Source organism: Lucilia cuprina, chromosome 3, assembly GCF_022045245.1.
Source record: "Lucilia cuprina isolate Lc7/37 chromosome 3, ASM2204524v1, whole genome shotgun sequence".
NCBI classification, from domain to species: domain Eukaryota; kingdom Metazoa; phylum Arthropoda; class Insecta; order Diptera; family Calliphoridae; genus Lucilia; species Lucilia cuprina.
This window is the reverse complement of record NC_060951.1, coordinates 58,618,873-58,640,361: the sequence shown is the minus strand read 5'-3', so window position 1 is coordinate 58,640,361 and position 21,489 is coordinate 58,618,873. Positions and strand designations below refer to the sequence as shown.

Genomic DNA, 21,489 nt, shown 5'->3' with positions numbered 1-21,489 from the left:
TAAACAAGATTTTTTTCAATATAAAAGATCTTTTTCAATAAACTTGATCTTTTTCAAGAGAAAACTGCTTTATCAAAAAACAATGTCTTTTTTTAATAGAAAAATTATTTGAAATTTTAAATAAAAGGAAACTTTTTCAACAGACAAAAGTTTTATCTATAAAAAAGAGCTTTTTTCAATATTTTTCAATGAATAAGAGAAAAAATGATTTTTAAATGAAAGGAAGCTTTTTCAACAGGCAAAAGTTTTATCAATGAACAAGAGCTTTTTCTATATTTTTTAATGAATAAGAGAAAACTGCTTTATCAATAAAAAATAAGCGAATTTTAAATAAAAGGAAACTTTTTCAATAAAAGAGAGCTTTTTCAACAGGCAAAAGTTTTAGCAATAAACAAGAGCTTTTTTAATATTTTTCAATGAATTAGAGCTTTTTCAAAAAAATAGTTTTTTTAATGTAAGAAAGCGTTTGCATTACCTGTAAAAAACTATGAAAATCCAAAGAAACAGAACAATAATAAAATGTAATGATATCCAATTTAAAATAGTAAAGTGTTATAAAGCACTCTAAACATGCATGAATAGTCACGTGCAAAAATGAAATACCCTTAAGCACTACAAATATGTAACATGATTAAGATCATGATTATCATTGATTATAAACATTGCTGGCATTATTAAACTGAATACCCCTAATACATTATTACTTATTTTCGTTAAACCATAACCACAAGAAAGGTGGTATCACGTTTATCTGAAAAAAAATTTTAGACACAATTCTAAAGATACATTAAGCAATTTAGAAGAAAGAGGGAGCATGAGCTGAAAAAAGCACGTACTTTGTTATTACTGTTTGCATACTGAAAGGGAAACACGGCACAGCAACTCAAGTCCAGAGAACTGGATAAAAAAAAATAAGAACTCTTGAAACTTGAAAGCCTTAAAAAAGGCTAAAAAGACTTTAAAACCAACAAACACAAATATTAAGTAAATAACAACAAATATTTGTTGCAACAAAGTAATGCCAGCAATAATACAAAAATCAACAACAAACTAAAAAAAATATCAGCAGCAGCAGCAACAAATAATAATAAAAGTATTTTAAAGGTATACACAACAAGTCGATACAAAACTGATGTGTTTGCACGTACAAAGTTTTAACCCAACAAGTCATTACATTATTTTTTTTTATTTATAAATTCTTTTCAGAAATTGTTTCATACTTATAAATAAGTATTCAATATTTACCTAGATATTAAATGTGTAATACAAACAAGAGTAATATTTTGTGTTAAATAAAAAAAAAATATTGTTTAATATTGGAGTACTTACGATTAAATCGGCTTTATGAATGCTATTGTCGGTGTAAAACACCAATAGTTCAGCGGATAAGGCACGACAACTGGGTTCACGTAATTTGGAGGCAAGCAGGAGACAGGCAGCGGCTAAAATTTGTAAATGGGTTTTACGCACCGTTCTCGTGGACAAAAAGCGATCCATATAATTGAGGGCCAAGAGTACAACCTCTTCTTGGCATTTTTCTTCAGCACAGACCTACAACAACAAAAAAAAGAATGACATGAATGATAATACATAGAATTATAATAACGGTTAAGTGGTTTTTTGAAATAAGAAAAAAATTGGAATATAAATAGCGGAAGTTTGTAAGAATTTTTTTTAAAGTATCTTTTTTTTTGTTGATTTTTGCAATTTGTAGTTTAAGTGTTAAAATTCTATTTCTTTTGTGTTTGTGTTTGGCAAGACAACAATAGAGGTTTTCTTCTCATTACTTGGTAATTATTTGCTCGGTCTCTGTTTGTTGTTAGTCAGTCCAGCATTGCTGTTTGCTATATGTTTGTCTGTCCTAGTTTTGTTTGTTTTTATGATGCTGGGAATCCTCCCAAACTCACGACAAACATTCACAGTTTTACTAAGTTGTAGCAACCAAAGTCATTAACACATAACAAATGTTGCACGATGCTTTGTTGCAACCACACTACACCACACACATGTATGTATATCAGCTGGAAGAGTACAGTGGTGTAAGACAAGGAAAAAGAAAAGAAAAAATTTTAATTTGAATTATACCCTGAACGGCCCCCGGGGGCATGTTGCCTTGATAAAAGACCCCATCGGGGTTTTACTGCAATTCCGGGGAAAAGGAGTGCTCCGGGGAAAAGGAGTGCTAGCAGTACCTCTTGTCTGCCGGGACTTTAAACTGGTAACGTCACATCACTCCTCGGACATTTCTTTGAATTATTAAGCATGGGGTCGAACCAGAGATACACAAACTGCTACTACGGGTGGCCAGTTACCTGCAGGACTATGTCCTGATTGTTCAGTTAGTTTAGGTTCCTTTGTGATCCACCCAAATTTGCAGGAAAATTGAAAACTGGACTGGAAAGCACTGTGGGACGGTGGTGAATGGTCACAGAATCTCACCCAGTGGTTGAAAAAGACCAAAGTGAAATAAGGCCAACACGACAGGTGTACACGTAAAGCACAATCCTCTAAAATGGTCCTACGAGCCCCGTTAGGCAAGAATTTTTATTTTTTACATGCGAAAACCTACCCAGCAGATAAGAACTTCCTAAGAAGCGAAAAAGAAGTAGAATTTACTCCATAGAAATACTGAAAAAGACCTAAAGAAGTTATGATTTTAACACAGACTTGTCATAGGAGGGATGTCCTTTTTTAATTCCAAATTCACTACTTATGAAATCATTCTCAGGAAGTAGTTTTTATGTTCTTTTTTGGAAGATATTAGGAAGGGAAATTGTAATATTATAGAATACAACTAATTTCACTCAAATAACATTAACATAAATAATTGTTTTAATGATAAAAATTTCAGTACAAACATTCTTTTCGCTTCTTTGGAAGTTAAGAAACATCACTTCCACAAATGGTAAAAAAATCACTTAGTGCCACTTTTGAAGTGGCGATAAATGTTATTCTTTTAGAAGTACTTCGTTTTATTTATGCTTAAAGGCAAAATGCAGAATATTATGATATAATTATAACTCAAATAAACTTATTATGATCCGAAGGGCCATTCGAGATGCAACTGTAGTTAATTAAGAAATTAATCTTTCAAAAATAGTGTTTTAAACTGGAAAAACTAAATAGATTGGTAATGATGAGAGCCTTTAATACTTCAAAGCCAAAATTTAATTTCGTCCTACGAACCATTAAGTTAAATAGGGTTTAAAGTTTAAAATGCGCTTTAGAAGAAACACTGTGCAAACTAGAAAAAAAACCAAACAACTCTATACAATTTTATAATGTAAATGTTTAATTTTCCCATTGCAATTCTGTTGGCAGCAACCAACTTCAATGACTTAATAGACGACTAAAGACTAAATAGTTTTTGAGTTAAAAGTTGCACAAGCAAAATTGCCACCAACAAAAAAAAAACAAAGAAAAACGAAATGAAAAAATGCCATATAAAACAATTAAAATTTTCATTACACTTAAAACCATTCCACACCCAAGAAGCAACTTGACTACAAGACATAAAAAAACAATTACAACTTTAGAAAAAAATTACAAAAAAAAAAACAGAAATAAACCCAAGACATGAGTATGAAACTTATACTTGTCCTCAGGTTGATAATTAGTTTCTAAGGCAAAGAGCAGCATGAAAAGAAAAAAGAAGCTCTAAGCTTAAAGTATAGAATTCGGAAGTAAAATACAACAAATGTTTATTTAGTGGTACCTTAAATGGTGCACAAATAAAAATACGACACAGCCAGGCAGCCAGTCAGCTAATCAATTTAAGTACTTTGTAGTAAATTCATAAGCAGGAAATTGATTTCTTAACGCTATTTGACCAAAAACATTTTTCCACTTTTTATTTCATTTCTATAAATAAAAGCCGTAACAGAGAGAGAGAGAGAGACACAGACAGACGAAGAAAAAAAAGCAGCAGCAGCAGCAGAAAACAATGTGGTTAAAAGTCATAGTTAGTGGTCATAATTGATTTGGAATAGACAGACAAAACAGAAAAAATAGCAAAAAAAAAATATATAAATATAGTTTTTCAACACCTTGATTATTGGTGTAAATGACCATACAATATAACAGAGCAAAAATAATAATTTGATTTTTAGATCCGTTTTTTTTTCTTCTTCGTCTAAAGTTTCTTATTATTTGCACAATTAAGCGCTTATTCGAAACGTTTCGATGCTTTTAAAGTTTAATGACATTAAAGTAGATTTTAGAAAAAAAAAACTCAACAAGATCCCCTTTTAATTTTTCAAATCGTGCTAGGGTTCTTCTATATACATATGTATTTATGTTGCAAACATTGATGTGTTTGCTGTCGTCTGCATGATGTGAAAGATGGCCATGTTGATCATGTTGATGATCATAATCATCAACATCTCCATGTGAGTGTGGAAAAATTCTTACAACACCTTGTGTGTGCTGTTAAACATCACTTGTTTACCTATAATTAATTAATGTTGTAATTTATATAAAATGATGATCGCTGTTAAATAATTAAACAATAAAAAAATGTGGCAAGAAAAAAAAAAGCGAAATTAGATATGAAATTGAAAACTTTTGCAATTGCATTTAAGAAATAGAAAGAGAAGATAAAAAGTTATATAAGCCACTAATAAGATCTTTTTTCATTAATAAAAGAGCTTTTACACTAATAAGAGCTTTTTCACTAAGAAGAGCTTCTTCTCTAGAAATGAGTTATTTCACTAGAAATATATTTTTCTTATCAAAAAACAGCTTTTTCATCAAATAGACGTTTTTGTATTACTAACAAGTGTTTTATTATTAAAAATATATATATCACTAAAAATAGATATTCCCTTATAAGAGATTTTTCACTTATGTGGTATTTTTCACTAGAAAAGAGCTTTTCGGCTAAAAGTGTTTTTTTAAAGAGGTTTCTCACTTAAAATGGCTTTTTATATTAAAAGAGTTTTTCACTAACAAAAGCTTTCAAAAAAAATGGATATTTCACTGAAAAAATATTTTTCATTTAACGGAGCTTACTCTCTAAAAGCTCCGTTTCTCACTAAAAAGTTTTTTTCACTAAAAGAAAAAAAATCATTAAAAGGAACTTTATCACAAAAAAGAGATTTTCTATTCAAAGATTGGTGTTTTATTAAAGGAGCTTTGGCACAGAAAATAGCTTTTTAAGAAAAAGAATTTTTCAATGGAAAAATATTTTTCAATAAACAGTGCTTTCTTTTTACAAACAGTTTCCTCACTAAAATAAGCTTTTTTACAAAAAGGTATATTTTTTGGGAAGAGCTTTTTCACTAAAAGATAATTTTTATTTAAAATAGATTTTCACTAAAAGAGCAGTTCTTTCTCTTTACAAATAGTTTTCTTACTAAAAAGAGCTTTTTTGCAAAAAGCGATATTTTTTGGAAGAGCTTTTTCACTAAAAATTTATTTTCACTTAAAATATCCATTTTTACTAAAAGATCTTTTTCATTTTAAATAGCTTTTTCACTCAAGCTGTTTTATTAAAAAAGCTTTTTCGCAAAAAATTGTTTTTTTTTTAAGAAAATAGATTTTTCACTGAAAAAAAAAATACATTTTTAATACTTTTGAAGAGAAAGCTCTATTTCTCTTCAAAAGTAGCTTTATCACTAAAATTATTTTTTTACTAAAAGAGCTTTTTCACTTAAAACTGTTTTTTTTACTAAGAAGAGCTTTTTCACTAAAAGAACTTTTTTACTTAATATAGCTTTTTCACTAAAAGAGCTTTTTTACTTTTACTTTTTCACTAAAAAGAGTTTCATTCACTAAAAAAAAGAGCCTATACACTACATAAAACATCTTTCCAAAAAAATTGTTTTCTCACTAAAAAGATATTTTTCATTTAAAGAGCTTTTTCACTAAAAATGTATTTTCTCTTTAAAATGAATAATTTAATTTTTCAGATATTTTTGATTAAAAGAGCATTTTGAATAAAAGAAATCCTTTTTATTAAAAAGGGATCCTTTACTAACAAGAACTTTTTCGATAGAAAGAGCTTTCACAAACGAAACCCCAGCTAAGTATAGTTCTAGTTATAATCTATATAAAAAAAAATTTTATAATTTTATTAAAATTTCACAATTTAATTATCTGTTTATAAAAAAATCACTTAATTTGACTTTAAAATTTCTTAATTACTAACTAAATTAAAAATTAAATAAAACTAATTTAATAAATTGTAATAGTAAACACTATTGTTTCCCTAATTATGTGACAAATTGTTTCAAACAAAAGATTTAAAATAAACAGCTTAAGCATTTTTTTGTTGAAAAAAAAAAAACTCAGACAAAATGGTTTGATCTTTAACAAAAAAGAGGTATTGTTAAAAAATATTTTAATAACTTTAACAAATTAACAAAATTCTATACAATTGTAAAGTTTTTTTGTTGTAAATGTTAAAAAAAAACTTTATTTTATCGCCAACACATTGCCGGTCCCAACAACTTCAACAGAAAAAAAAAAACCCAAAACAAATTAACATTTATCTAATAAAAAACCATTCACCATTTAAATTTTAAATAAATCTTTAGCAAACATAAAACTATTTTTATATAAATTCTCTCATCATCAAATATCTATTATTTTTTCTAAGATTTAACAAAAAAAAAAAGAAAAAAAAAAGAAATATCTCTTTATTAGCAAAAAGAAATGTGCAAAAAAAATTCAAAAAATACTTATAGAAAAATATTGCGTATTTCTTTTTTTTATTAAATGGACTTAACCTTGAATTTTGCAAAAACACACAGATAAATAGAGGAAGAAAAAATATATAAATATATTTTAATTTCTTAATTTATTATAGAAAAATAAAGTACAAAAGTACGAATGGGAAATCATAATCACTGGAGTGTTATTCCATTAGTTGTTCATTCTTTCGATAATTATATTTGGAAATTGCTTATTTTTTGGTCAGAAATTTAAACGCAAAAGCGAAAGAATATAATAAAATGCGTGTTTGAATAATCCAAGTGGGTTTTTTTTTTGTTTCTATTCTAGACCAAACACCATTAAAGTATAAACAGCAAATAAAAAATATCTTCTATTTTTTTTTAATAAAAATAATTAATAGTTTGTTGAAAACTAAATGTTTGAAAAATTAGCAAAAAAATAAATAAAATACACAAAAAAAAAGTATAAAACAAAAAAGAACATACAATGAAAACTGGTTCGAAAGTCTAAAAGAAGCTGTTTAAGAAAAAAAGTAACAAATATTGGTAAGAGAATGTAAATTTGCTAGTTAACAGTGGAACAAAAGTGAAAAAGAATTTGAAAGACATATTTATGTATTATTGGTTAAAGGGGTCAATTTGTATTAATAAATGTTACCAGACTTGTTCAACATTTTAAGAGTCCCATGTTTCAATGTCTGCAGCGATCAAGAGAGCTTCAAAATGGCTGAGGTAATATAGTATGCCGAACTGGGATATCAGAATTTAGAAATATATTAAAACTGATCGTTATATACTCCACATCTAAACTTTCCCTCCCCGGATCATTTTAGTTTGATAAGCTTTCCCCATTTTTGGTATCATTGCAATCCAGGTGAAAAGCACCTTTGCCGGGATAGTGTCAAATGTATCATCGGTATTTCGTAGGAATGATTTTAACTGGGATCAAACCAAAAAACCATATAATATGCGGCCCTAGAAACATTCGGACTTTGTCTTGTCCCGGTTATTAAAGAGGTCCATTTTGGTGACAGTGTTTAAAACCCAAAATCGGGAATACACGGAATACACGGTGAATATATTATATTATATTTCGGAATAGGTTCGGTTCTGTTGTCGAAAAAGACCACAGATACCGTAAACAGGAGCGACTGTGAAGCTAAGCCATATGCAGACTTAGTGCATCCGTATTACCAGAAAAAGATTTAACATAGTGTGTATTTCGGACTACCAATTATGTCTCTAGTTGCTCTTGCCGATTCAACATAGACCATAACAACAGCGTAAAGATTGTAAACGAAAGTAATATTTTTGCAACTCGATTTTGATGCAACGGGGAAATTCTGTTTACAGATTATATAGCTCGAGAACTTGTACACAATGATTGTACATGACCTGCCGGTACTGTGTACCAAAATAGCGATGGTGAATCATCTAACAGTTCACCCCGTGGTTTTAAAAGTATCATCGTGAAATAAGTCTTCAATTCAGATGTTCATGAATGCCGATCGTCTCTAAAGGAGATAATGTAACGGATTCAATAGACCCCATCCCATCCACGTGAAATGATGTTTTTGCACTTCGAAAGTTACACAACGCGGTCACAGATTAGATAGCTCGACTACTTAAGCAAAGTGCTTGTACAAGGACAGTTGGAATCAGGCACAAAAGGACGATGGCGAGTCAATAGTCAATAGTTCAGTCTGGTTGTCGTGAAATAAAGATGATGTTGCCGATTCAACAGATCCTATCCCAACTGCGTAATGGTTGTAATCGGTTTGTAAACGGATCAGTAATGGTCAGAAATCAGATAGCACAATCACTTGATCAAAGTGATTGCACATGGACCGACGGAACCTGCGTGCACTTTGCAAGGCAAAAAAACAGCAATGTTGAGTCGTCCAACATTTCAAAATTTTGTTGTGAATGTATATATCTCAGCCATATTATATTTAAAGTGATACAAAGCCCTCAAGGCAGGTGTTAACGAAAAGCATTTTATAAACTTGTCCATTAATGCCGTCGATTGTTTTTAAACCAGATGTCAAAATATTGAAGCATTACCTCAAAAATAGGTCAAAGTTCATGGAGGTGTTTTTACATCATTAAAAACCGTTTGACATTTAAAACTTACAACGTCAAACGAGTTTCAATTTCCCTTCATATAAATATAAAACTAACCTAGTTTTTTTATACATTTTTACCACAGTGCGCAATAGATTTTTATTGACTTCTTAAGAAGTTGTTAATCGTAACTTCTAAAGAATTAGTTTTATTACACTAATGACAATCAAATAACATCATGACCTATTTTAAAATAAAGTGTAATTGTTTTTACCTTTTTTTTTTGAGAGTGGTTCATAATTTCCTAAAAACCATAGATAAATTTTGAACTTTCACTCTTGAAACTTAAACCTTGACCCTTGGTCTTACAAGAAATATAAAACTAAGTTACTCAATAGAAACTAAACAAATTTGATAACAAAAAAATGCTTACAACATAGAAATTATTTTTTTTATAAGTTTATTGTCTTGTTGTATCACAGGAAACCACTGGTAAATTGTTTGTCACTTAAAATAAAAAATTTTTTATGACTTGTTTGACACTCTGTTTATCCCACAGTTTAGTTGGATTTTTAATAAATGTCTTGTTAAAAAAAAAAAGAAATAAAAAAAATTTTTGAAAAAAATCTGCTCGAAAGGTTTATGATTTAAAATGTTTTCTTAAGCGTAAATGAATGAATGTATAAATAAACAATTCAATGACTTGATGTTTAAGTTGTTGAAACTTCTTTAAAGTTCTGCAAGAGTTTATTACTTGATTTTTAAGTTATTTCTTCTTTAGTTGTTAAAGCTAAAGAAGTAGTAGTAGAAGAAAAAAGTTATGGATTGGTTTCCCAGGGCGTCTTCAATGATTTTTTATACGCACGAATGGTTACAATGGGGTTGTTGTTACTCGCGCAAACAACAGCTATATACAAAGTTGTTTTATAATGATCATTAAATTTTTTTGCAAAAAAAAAACATATTTTTTCAAATTTGTGTTTTACTTAAGTGTGACATATGTTTTTTTTTCAATTTTGAGAAAAAATATAAAAAAAAATTTTTTAAAAGTATGAGAACTTTTCATAAACAAATCACATCACAAAAAGCAAATGATTCCATAATAATAAGAATAAACCGTACGTACCATCATATAACATGCTGATGCCATTCCTCTTTAACATCTTCCATTCATTCATCTTATCTTAATTCATTAAATTTATGAGAACTAAATAAAATTTAAAGCGAAAAAATTAAAAAAGAAAAAGTTCGAAATTTTTTAATTTTAAACAGCAAACAAATCTTTAATAAGTCACATTTATCAAATGTTCTTTATTATATCTTCTGTCCTTTCTTTTTTTAGGAAATTTATTAAAATAAACTTTAAATAGATACTTGAGAAAATTTTGGTGATTTTTTAGGAATTTTGATTTTGAAATTTGTTTAAGTTTTATTGTGCAAAAACGTTTTATAAATTTTAACTTCCGTGTTTAAGATAATTAAAGGCGCCATTATCAAATTAAATTTAGAAAGCTGAGAAGATTAGCATTTCGGAAAATTTCCCATAGAAAATAGTAGAAAAAGATTTTGCCATGCTGTCTTATTTATTAATGATTTACGCTTAAGTTAAATGGCCAATTTTGTGAAAATTATCAAGGAAATTCCTATACTCTTTACTGTCACCTAGTAACCAGTTTAGTGGTTAATTTGTTTATAAGTGTAGACTCAAGAGTAGCACTACTTACAACTCCACAAATATAGGTGTTTATTTCAAATTGGTTAAAAAAATAATCTTTTTCAAGAAGTAAAAAATTAGACTTTACTTACGGAAGTAGAGGAAGAAAATAGCCACATTTATTGGTGATTTAAATTAGAATTCACATCAAAAATATCAGCTGAGTAACTTTACTGAAATTTTCATTCGAGATTCCATACACTTTATTATCTCTTAGTGGTTTTTTCATCAAAGAAACCAATAACACACAAGGCAGAGTTGCGGACTTTGTCTTGTACCGAGAGGTACCTTTGGGGATCACGTGGCGACTGTGGTTGATATGCAAGCTCGCGGCGTAAATGTTGGCTAAAATACTGATGCACGGTAAAGTCTTAAATTTGGAATATGTTCGATAATGTTGCCGAGACAACAAATATCGAGCATAGACACCCCTGGGGTAATGTTACCTTCATGAAAGACCTCATCATGGTGTGATTGCAATACCGGGGGTAAGAAGTGCTCCAAATACCTCTAGAATTCTTGGAATGATTTGACACAAAGTGGAACCAGAGAACAGTTGCACAACAGCAACAGCACCTAAAAACGAACTTCGGGCTACGTTTTTAGGTGCTGTTACAGGACTCAACAGAGAATGGTCTCTTCTGCGTTGTTGTAAACGGAACTGATGTTTTGGCATCTCGGAAGTTAAGCAAAAGGACAACAATGTTCAGAGATTGAATAATTCAAGTACTTGAGTTGTCACAGCTCACCTAGTAGTTGTAGAAGGCTACAGTAAGATGGATTCGAACTTCGGGCTACGTTTTTAGGTGCTGTTACAGGACTCAACAGAGAATGGTCTTTTCCGCGTTGTTGTAAATGGAACTGATGTTTTGGCATCTCGGAAGTTAAGCAAAAGAACAACAATGGCAAGAGATTGGATAGTTAAAGTTCTTGAGCAAAGTGCACGTATACTGGATAGGAAATTCTATTCAATGGAGCGGTGGTGAATCGTCACAGAAGCTCACCTAGTAGTTGTAGAAGACTACAGTAAGATAAGACTAGCACGGCAGGTGTTAACGTCAAGCACTGCAATATTCATCCAGCAGAGGAGCGACTGCTGAAATAAGCGTTGGAAATGAGTTGGTATCAAGTGTATATGTTAACGGACGAATGCTGGTTTTATTGGAATAACCGATCCATGTGATTAAAGTAAATATGTCGGATTCGTATATCCATGACTAGATTCTGTTGCCGTATCAATAAAAGCCATTCCAACTTTAAGGTTTTAAACGGAAATGATGTTTTTGCATATCGGAAGTTATGTAAAGGGAAGTAATGGTCAATAATTACATAGCTCGAGCAAAGTGTACAAGCATATAAGTAGTACAAAGGAGAGGAGGTGAATCTGTTCGAAATCTCTTGGAAGTTATACGATAACCTAACCTATCAATGTGATCTTAGCTGTACAAACAATAAGTTATTAATAGTCAACTGATAAATATATTTAATTAACTAAATTAACAATAACATCACACACTAATGCAATTAAATAAAAATGTATTTAAATTTCTTAAATTTAACAAAAAAAAAAACTTTCAATTTTTAACATTTTAAAACAAACTTATTGGACTTTACTCTATTCTCAAAAAAAAAAAGAAACTATAACGAAAACATATAGGGTGCTTTAATAACGACTTCCTGACCGCCTCACAAAATTTTGTCTCACTTTTATTAGCAATTTATGGGATTTTGATGGCGCTGTTATGACAAAATAACCATATATACTACACATACGTATACCTACATACCCACTTATATAAATATTTTTATTTTTTATTATTTTTTTGTTTTTTTTTTTATTAATGAACCTTATCACCCGATTGGGTTTATCGCTTTTAGTTTCGCTGCACTATACACTATTAACGCTGATCTCCTTGGTTTTTCTTGTTAATCATCATTGTGATCTTTGTGCATTTATTCTGTTTATTCACTCATTCATTCTCCTCTTGTCTCATCTTGTCATCATTCATTTTTAAGTCACAAAAAAAAAATAATATTCATTCATAAATAATAATAATAAAATTAAATTCATGTGCATCTCATAAATGTTGTATTTATGTGAAAAAAATATGACAACAACAACAGCAAAAAAATGTCTCAATAATGTACAAAAAGAATTTTAAAGTTTGTGGTTGAGTTTTGGGTGCCGAAGTTGAAGTCATAGTTTGGGATAAAACAAAATCATTTACGTTTTTTTTTTTTTCTTCTTGTGTTCTTTCAAGTAAATGTCCCCTGACTTGATGTTTTCGTCATCATCACCAATGATGACAACAACAATCATTTTGTATAATATGATGGTAGTAGTTAGCTGTGTTGGTGTTGGTGATAGTGCTGGTAGTGGTTAAGTTGACTGTAAAAGCAATTATGTAGCGGCAATGAGTAAAATCCTTTGTTTATGCTTAAACAATACACACATACACAGACATATGGCCAGACAGACGGACACATGCAAATATTAAACTGATCATAAAAATATATGTCATCAGTGCAGAATTGAAGAATTGATGCGTCCGTTTGCCAGACGACAAGATACAAAAATAAAAAGTAGTAAAAAAAATATACAAAAAAATCCAAAATTATGAATGAATTTGAATTTTTGTAAATACAGTGGAGAAGAAAACTCTTGATACTAAGGATACATAAAAGTTTTACGAAATGATTCGGTGGAACGACCATAACTCAGTTCAAAGGACCAGGGATAAATTAAAGAAGTTCCAAATTATTTATTTAACTTTCAGAAACATTGTTTCCATCTTTTTGCAATCGTTGGCCAAGGTCGATTTCGAATTTAGAATGATTTGAGATTAAAACATGAATATTTTTAAGAAAAATTTACAAAAACTAGTTCTAGAACCATTTAAAATATGGTGTCGATTTAGTACAAGGAGTATATAAACATTTTCTGATTCTAAGTTACGTCTAAGGGGTTTTCACAGTACCAGTAAATTTCAATCAAATTTTGAATTTCCTTTAAGTTTTAAATTTCAATAAAATTTTGAATTTAAAATTACACTGGAAATTCCAAAATTTAAAATTACAATTTTTATTTTTTTACTTTTAAAAATTCACTAAAATTTAAAACTTCGAAAATTTAATAAAATTTGTAATTTTTTGAAAGTTTGAAATTTCACTTAAATTTGGAATTTTCTTGAAATTACAAATTTTGAAAATTGAATTAAATGTCAAAATTTTGCCAAAATTGGAAATTTTACTAAAATTCGAAATTTCACTGAAATTTGAGATTTCACAAAATTTGGAATTAGAACTTTTATTAAAATTCAAAATTTTATTATTTTTTCTAATTCAAAATTTTAAAACAATTTTTAAATTTCACTAAAGTTTTAAATTTCTTCAAAATTTTTAATTTCACAAAAATTTTAATATTAGAATTTCTCTAAAATTTTGTTATTTATAATGTTTCTAAAATTCAAAACTTTAAATATATTAAAAAAGCTCTTATACAACTGCTTTCCTATCAGTTATATAATGCAAAAAGGATCTTGGTCCCTGCGCATATAGACTACCATGGTAATGAAAAGGTAGATGAGCTTACCAAAACGGGATCTGCTCTTGATCCCAAAGACAAGGAAAAGAAAGAAACAGGATACCGGGTGTTAGGCAGACATGCAAGAAGTTGGCTTTTGCTCCCAATCAACGATCACTGTCGCAGCTGCAGAGACAAGGAAAAGGAAGAAACAGGGCATTGGATTCAGGACTGACAGGCAATTTGGCTTGGGCTCCCCTTCAACGATCACTGTAGCAGTTGCAAAAACAAGAAAAAGGAAGAAACGGTATTTCATCTTCTCTTGGTCAGATATCTGGTTCTGAGCTTAATGATATCCTCAGATTTCTCAATTAAGATCCAGATTTCTCCATTAAATCCAGCCAAAGCCTCAATCTAATCCTATAAATGTCCTAATCCTATAAATGGTCCGGTCAATACGGAGTCTATTCGTCTAAGCTAACCAACCAACAAATATTTGAAATTTCACTGAAAAGTTTCTGACCATTTTCTGATCCACTGTACTGATATCTCAAAAAACACCAATACCAGTAGTGTTTATTTAAATAATTTCGCGTTTAACAATATTATTAAACATTGATGCAAAAATGATAAACTTAATTTTTTTTCTTGAAAAAGTAGAAAATATTTTTCATTATTTTACCCTTAATAAAGTTTACAACAAAAAAAAGGAAAGAGGACAGCAAAAACCCAAATGACAGTCAGTGTGTGATAGCTAAACAAGACTGACTACTAAACGAAACTAAAACTCGGTCTTATTAAAAAAAAAATAAAGCAAAAAAACTGTGTCTCCACCAATGTCTGAGGAAATGCTGTCAATTATATGGGTTTTTTTACTTGCACTGCCTTTGATCCGCACAATTTTATTAAGCATTTAAAATAAAGTCGTCTCCTTCATTTATACAAAAAAAAAGAGTTTGTTTTTTTTTTTTGCTCAGTTGTTGTTTATTATTGTTCGTTCGTATCAATTAGTTTAAATAAAGTTAAACCTTAGTTCCGTTTCGGAAGGAAGAAAAAACAACAATAACAACAGAAAAACAAAATGCAAACAAATTATTATTGTCTAAAGATTGACACATGGTTTTTGAAAAAAAAAAGAATTGAAATTTAACACATGAAAAAAAAGCTTTGAATTTATCTTCTCTACCGGAAATGTATGATTTTTATTAAACCTCTCTCTTTTGGCAACTTTTAAGAGTAAGTGGCTGGGCTGACTTTATGTGCGTTTCTGACAAAGAATTAATAAAATAAAAAACGAAAACTTAGTTTATATAATTCACCTTAAATCAAATTAAAAATTATATGTCTAAAGAAAACACAAACATATTTAATAGATCCCTTCCCCCCTTTATTAAACCTAAAAGTTATATTACATGGTTTTTTGTTTTAAAAAAAAATTACGTCACATTGTTTGTAAACAACAAAACAAAAACTTTTTTAAAAAAGTTTAAAAGAATTAAAAACCAAACTTTAATTGTTTCAAGACATGCAATTTTTTTAAGTATATTTCACATTTTACAACCAAGTTAGTTCCGACCATTAGCTAGATCAGGTAGCTCAACAATAAAAATGTTGAGAATTATTTACTATATATATAAAGTGTACTTAGTTAAGTTGACATGACTTAAAGGTGGTGGTTGTTTAGAAAATGAAAACAAATTATTTTTAAAATTATAAACAATAAATAATAAAAACAAAACAAACAAGAATAAAAGTAAAAAAAAACACAACTTATTACAATTTTATAAAAATTTAAAAAAAAATAATTTGTTTGTAAACAAAATTTCAACATTTAACCGTTTGCTGTTGCGTCCCTCACCTATCACCCCATTTACAGCTAACTAACTCAGCAACGACTTGACCATTGACAATTTCAAAACTTAGTTGTGACAAAACAAATGTGTAGTAAAGTACAAATTGTTGTTGATGTCGTTGTTGTTGTTGTTGTTGTTTTTTCTATTAAGTCTGGTTAGATAGATTAGTGTCAAAAGCCTTACTTATAGAGTAAGTAGTTTGTTGTATTTTTTTGCTATTTGCAACTTAATGATTTAGCGCCAGCAACAAATAATAATAGAATTTTTTCTTAACCTATGTCATTGTTTACTTGTAAAAAAAACATTTTTAGCTGGAAATCGTAATGAGAAAAAAATTTACCAGTAATTTAAACAAATTAGCTAATAAAATTAACTTTAATAAGATTTTTATTGGAAATGAGTGAAAACATGTATATTTAAATGCAAAATATCTACTAAAACGTGCTTTTGTGAGTTTTGCTTTCGTCAATGCAAATCTGCCTAATTGTAAAATGAGAAAGCTTTTAGATTTTAGTTTCTTGCTAAATCATCTTCTATTTAGCATAGTTAAATATTTATTGTTATTAAAATTAAAATATAATTACTCATTTAGTTTAGTTGGAATTGTTTTAACAGTTGGTGGTAGGTCGTTTTAAAAATTTTACATAATGATTTTATTAATAGTTTTCTTAACCCCTGTGCAGTGCAAGCGTCTCAATCGGAAAATTGCTGTTAATTATTCAAAACCATTTGGGGCAGGTTAGAACAGGTTGTTTCACTTAAAAGTTGCATAAGAAACGTTTTTTATGTTGGAATTATCCCAATACAATTTGGTTTATTTATTATAGATTTTTCTTAAGATTCTCAAGGACTTTTCATAGAAACCTAGAGTCAATGGCAGATTTTGTTCGAGTTGCAAATGCTTTGTTTTTACATTTGAGCTTACCAGACGTGGCCAAAAAAGCTCTCTCAATGCTTTGTTTTTTACATTTGAGCAATATTGAAAACAAGCTCTCTCTCTCTCTCTGTGCCAATACCGGTTCTAGATTGCACATCAACAAAGATATCGTTTTAAAATTCTTTTGCTTTCTCAACAACAAAACCATTTAAAAAAGCACTTCTTTCATTCTCTCTCTGATGCCTGATTCAGAACAGCGATAGGTACAGGGTATATAAGTAGCACTCTGGTTTATGTTGTCATTATAAAGAGTTCTTTTGATCTAGTTGATCTTTAGAATTACTTTTCGTCCACTCGTGTTACACAAAATTGTATAAAAAACAAACGAAACTACTTAAAAATCAATCTCTGTCGAGGTCTGATCTAACCCACCAGTTCAGGCGGAAAATCCCGAATTTTATCTATCACACAGGGTTACTCATAGCAATCAACACAGGGTTACTCATAGCCATCAACTGCCTAAGTTTTCACTCTCTAGATTACTTGATGTGTGTAAAGTGACGACTGACTCCGTTCACACTTACAGATTAATCATTAAAGTGACGAGTATATTCACTATCGTTTACAAAGAGAACATTCGTGACGAACAAATTATAGCCAATAGCGTGGTTGAACTACAGGTAGTTTGAATTTAAGTAGAACCTATAGCAGTCCATACTTGATTGACCAGTTTAGTGGTACAGTCCGAACAACTTGTTAAACCTATCACGTAGGGTTAATCCTAGCCACCAACTTCCTAGATTACTTGAGGATTGTAAAGTGACGGCTGACTTCGCTTACACTAACAGATGAAACACTAAAGTAACAAGTGTCCCCACTATAGTTTACATAGTGTACATTCGTGGTGAAATACGAGTTATAGCCAATCAGGTGGAACCTAAACTTCATCTTAGTTTTGAAATCATCCATCATCTTTAGATAGAATTAGATGAAATTCAATATTTTGTAAATAAAATTATCTTTAAGCAGTAATAAAGGCGAAAAATTAATTTTTTTATCTTCAGGTTACAAAATGTTATGGAGAAATTCTCAGATCAGATTCGGATTTAGTATATTTTCTGGGTTAAAAATTTGTGTATCCAAATTTTCACAAAAAATAACTTTCATTAAAAATGCGAATTTTTACCAAAAAAATCTATGTTTTTCCGGGTAAAACTACGTTTTTCAAAAAATTCTTTTTATAGAAAATTTTTCCATTAAAACCCCTTAAAAGGGGCTATTATTCCCCTTATTTAAATTTGCACAAACCTTAAATATAGTTTAAATGCTAGTAACATATTTACAAAACTTTGATCATAATTAAAAATGAAATGCAAGCAATTTAACCATGATCACTTTGATCACACAATCGCAAACCAAAAAAAGATAAAAAAGAAGACGAAGACGTAAAAGTAACTAATTAAATATTAAAAGTTATAACTCTTTCTTTCTAACCACACATTTATCTTTGTTTTCCCTATAAACACAAGTCCTCCCCTCTTTCAATAACGCTAATTTGTTTGCGTTTTTGTTTGCATCTAAATCATGTATTCTTGGTTTAATAACCCTGTTTCATAACTCTTTTTTTACATATAAACAAACTCCCATGCAAGTCAAGAAGATAAAAGATTGTCCCCTCTTTCTCCTTTGCTGATAAAGAAATCGTTGTAGTGTTGCAAAAAGATTTTTTGTTATTAATGAAAACCGTGTAAAAATCATTTCGACCAGCACAACAACCAACCAACCAACCAGCGAGAACAACCAGTAATAACTTTATGAAAAGCGTGCCACATACACTTTTGGAAATTTCTGTATTGTTTCATACTTAATACTTTTTGTGAGTGTTAAATATACTACAACTACAAAAAAAAAGGAAGAAAAAATATGAAATAATACTAAATAATTGTTACACAAAAATTACTTCAATATCAAACAAACAAATAACAAAAAAACTAAAGAATTAAATGCACTTGTAAGTAGAATGTATGAGGGTTTTTTTTGTGTTGCACATGCATGGCGTTTTTTGTGGCAAAATTATTATTGTATTGTGTTCATTACATTTGTAGCTGAAATGTTTGTAAAACGATAATAAACCTAATGAAAAGGTGCACTTGAAATAGGTGCCCACTTGACGGTTACTGACTGACTAAATGAATGACGCTAGTGGTGGTAAGTAGCTTTTTTGGAATATTTCTTTGCAAGTTGCAAAGAAATTTTGCTGTGGCTGCTGTTGAAACAGTTTACACGCATGCAACAAAGCGTAAAACAACGATGAGTTTAGATTTTTAAACACTATTTCTGTCCAATTGGCTGATTATCTTCCAGCTGCCTTACTGCCTCTGCCTGCTTGCTGTAACTAACCTAACCCACGATATCTTTACTTAACCAACAATCTTAACGATCACAGCAAACAGCAACAATAACAAACAAAGCGACTAAACACAAATAAAATGTTTAATGAACAATTTTTAATTCTATTCTTAAATAGAATTTTCAGTTACAATTATGAGAGTTTTGATCGTTGTTGTTTATTGGTTGCTGCCTACTGGTGGTAGTGGTGGTGTTGCTGATGATAATGATGATCATGTTGATGTGTAAGAACAAAAAAACAATACCAACTTAAAGTTTCGGTCATTGACACTCTAGCGTTTACATGATGCCTTTATTTTTGTTAGAATGAGGAAAATTTTAAAAGAAATTTATATTTTCATAAAGAAGATTTTTATTTTTGTTTTCATTATTAATAATTAATATGTATGTTTGTTTTTATTGTTTTTAATTATTAAGTATTAATAATGAACAAGCTTTTAATAAAACAGAAATTACTCAAAAAGAGTTTAATGGCAAAGACGACTTTTGTATACACTTCTTTCGTTTAAAAAACTAAATGTGGAAAACTTAAATTTTAAAGAAAGTAATAATATTGATTATCTCACTAATTCATGGGTTAAATTTAGTTTCCCGATCGTGAGATTTTATTTCGTTCTTTGCAAATATGCACTTGCTAACCGTCTCATTGTGAGAGACTACGGATACACATTCCCTATCGGAAATTCCAAGAGTTTGTGAATCTATTCTCTATCTTAAAACTTTCTTTTAGATTTTTTTCAATAAATTTATGCTTTTCCAATCATTGCTTTAGAGAGATCAGTTTTTACGGGGGGGTTTAAAGAGCTTTTTTTAAACTTAACTGCCTTAGCAATAAGCTTACCCTCTCTCTTGTTGCAAATTAATACTCAATTTAGATCACGCATGGGCAGAGAGTGTCAAATGAACTCTTTTCTTTAGATCGAGTATAGGCAGAGAGTTACAAATAATCTATTTGATAGTTCTTAAAGAGCAAATTTAACTCTTCTCTTAAACGAGAAAAGACAATTTTTCAATAATCGTCCCATGTGGTGAGTTAGAGAGGGATCCACATGCCCTTTAGAAATTCAAAACGTTTAAAGCGTTATTCCCAATCCTAAAACCTTTATTAAAAAGTTCCTTCAATAAATTTATGTTTTTCTGATCATTGATTCAGATAGATAAGTTTTTACAGGGGTTCTTAACTCTCTCTCTCTCTGCTAACTAATAGTATTTTTTTTTTTTTTTTTTTGATCAGCTATCGGCAGAGGGTGTAAAATTAAAGTTTTTTAGATCGATCATCGGCAGAAAGTTACGAATGATCTTGTATTTTATCAAGATCAGTTATCGGCAGAGAGTGTCAAATTAACGTTTACTAGATCAACCGTTAGAAATGATCTTTTTAAAGTTCTTAAGGAGCAAATTTTACGATCGAACTTCTTTCAAATGTCGCGAAAAGTCTACAGAAGGGGGTATAAAGTAAATTAAATTATCTTTTGTATTGCTATTTGTTACTACATTTCTTAATGGATAATTCGAACTTCTTATAAATGTCAAAAAAATATTTACAATTTCACACAAAAGAGTTAAATTTTAAATAAACATTAAAACAGAATTGTCTTTACTTTATCTCTCTCTTTTTTCTCTCAGACTAAAGATCAGATTTATATCTAATAAATAAGTAAGAAAAGGACTCTCTTCATGACCACTAAAAGATATTAGAACAAAATTTGTAATGACAGAATCGATCATATAACAGGTAGATTTTTAAAAAAGAGATGACCTTAACAATAAAACACTTAGCAAGAAACATACATTACATAATCAAAAGGTCAATATAAAGTATATCCCCAAGCAAACAAAATTTAAAAAAGTAACTGAAATCTGTAAAACAAACCCTTTAACAAACTTAATACACTGTACCAAAAAAACCATAACTGATCTTCATGATCAGTCACAAACACATTTTGAAAATAAATTAAGTAAATGGAATTTAAATTTTCTCTACGTACTGTTTGTTTTATTTGCCAAAAGAAAAGAATATTCGTTCTGTTTTCAAACCAGACATGTCTTCTGTTGAAGTTTGTTTTATTTTTTTCTTCTTCAATTTATTATTCATAATTTCCATTTAATGCTGCTTCTTTTCTTTACACTTTGAGGATTTCATGTTTGTAATTCATTTCATATAACTTCCGCAAAATGTTTGAGGAAAAAAGAAGACTAAGAACAAGCAACACACAGTACACAACTTAAATGACTGTTAAATGCAGCAACTAAAGTTATTAAATGTTTAAATATTAAAAGAAACGGTTCATTTTGGCAAATACAAAAAAAAATCGTCTGATCATTGCTTGATTTTTATTATAATACTTTTAATTTAATTCTTATTTTGTAACATG

The 21,489-nt window shown here is 29.4% G+C and overlaps 1 protein-coding gene across 1 annotated transcript in view; it reads right to left on the bottom strand.

Annotated features, from left to right (window-relative positions):
* Positions 1-1,230: 1,230 nt before the first annotated feature.
* The window catches only part of LOC124418793 (putative protein TPRXL), a 47,440-nt gene continuing 27,181 nt past the window's right edge, over positions 1,231-21,489 (bottom strand). Inside the window, exon 2 of the mRNA XM_046946242.1 lies at positions 1,231-1,551. Coding sequence (XP_046802198.1) covers positions 1,246-1,551 — 306 coding nt within the window. The 3' untranslated portion in view covers positions 1,231-1,245. The remainder of the gene's footprint in view (positions 1,552-21,489) is intronic.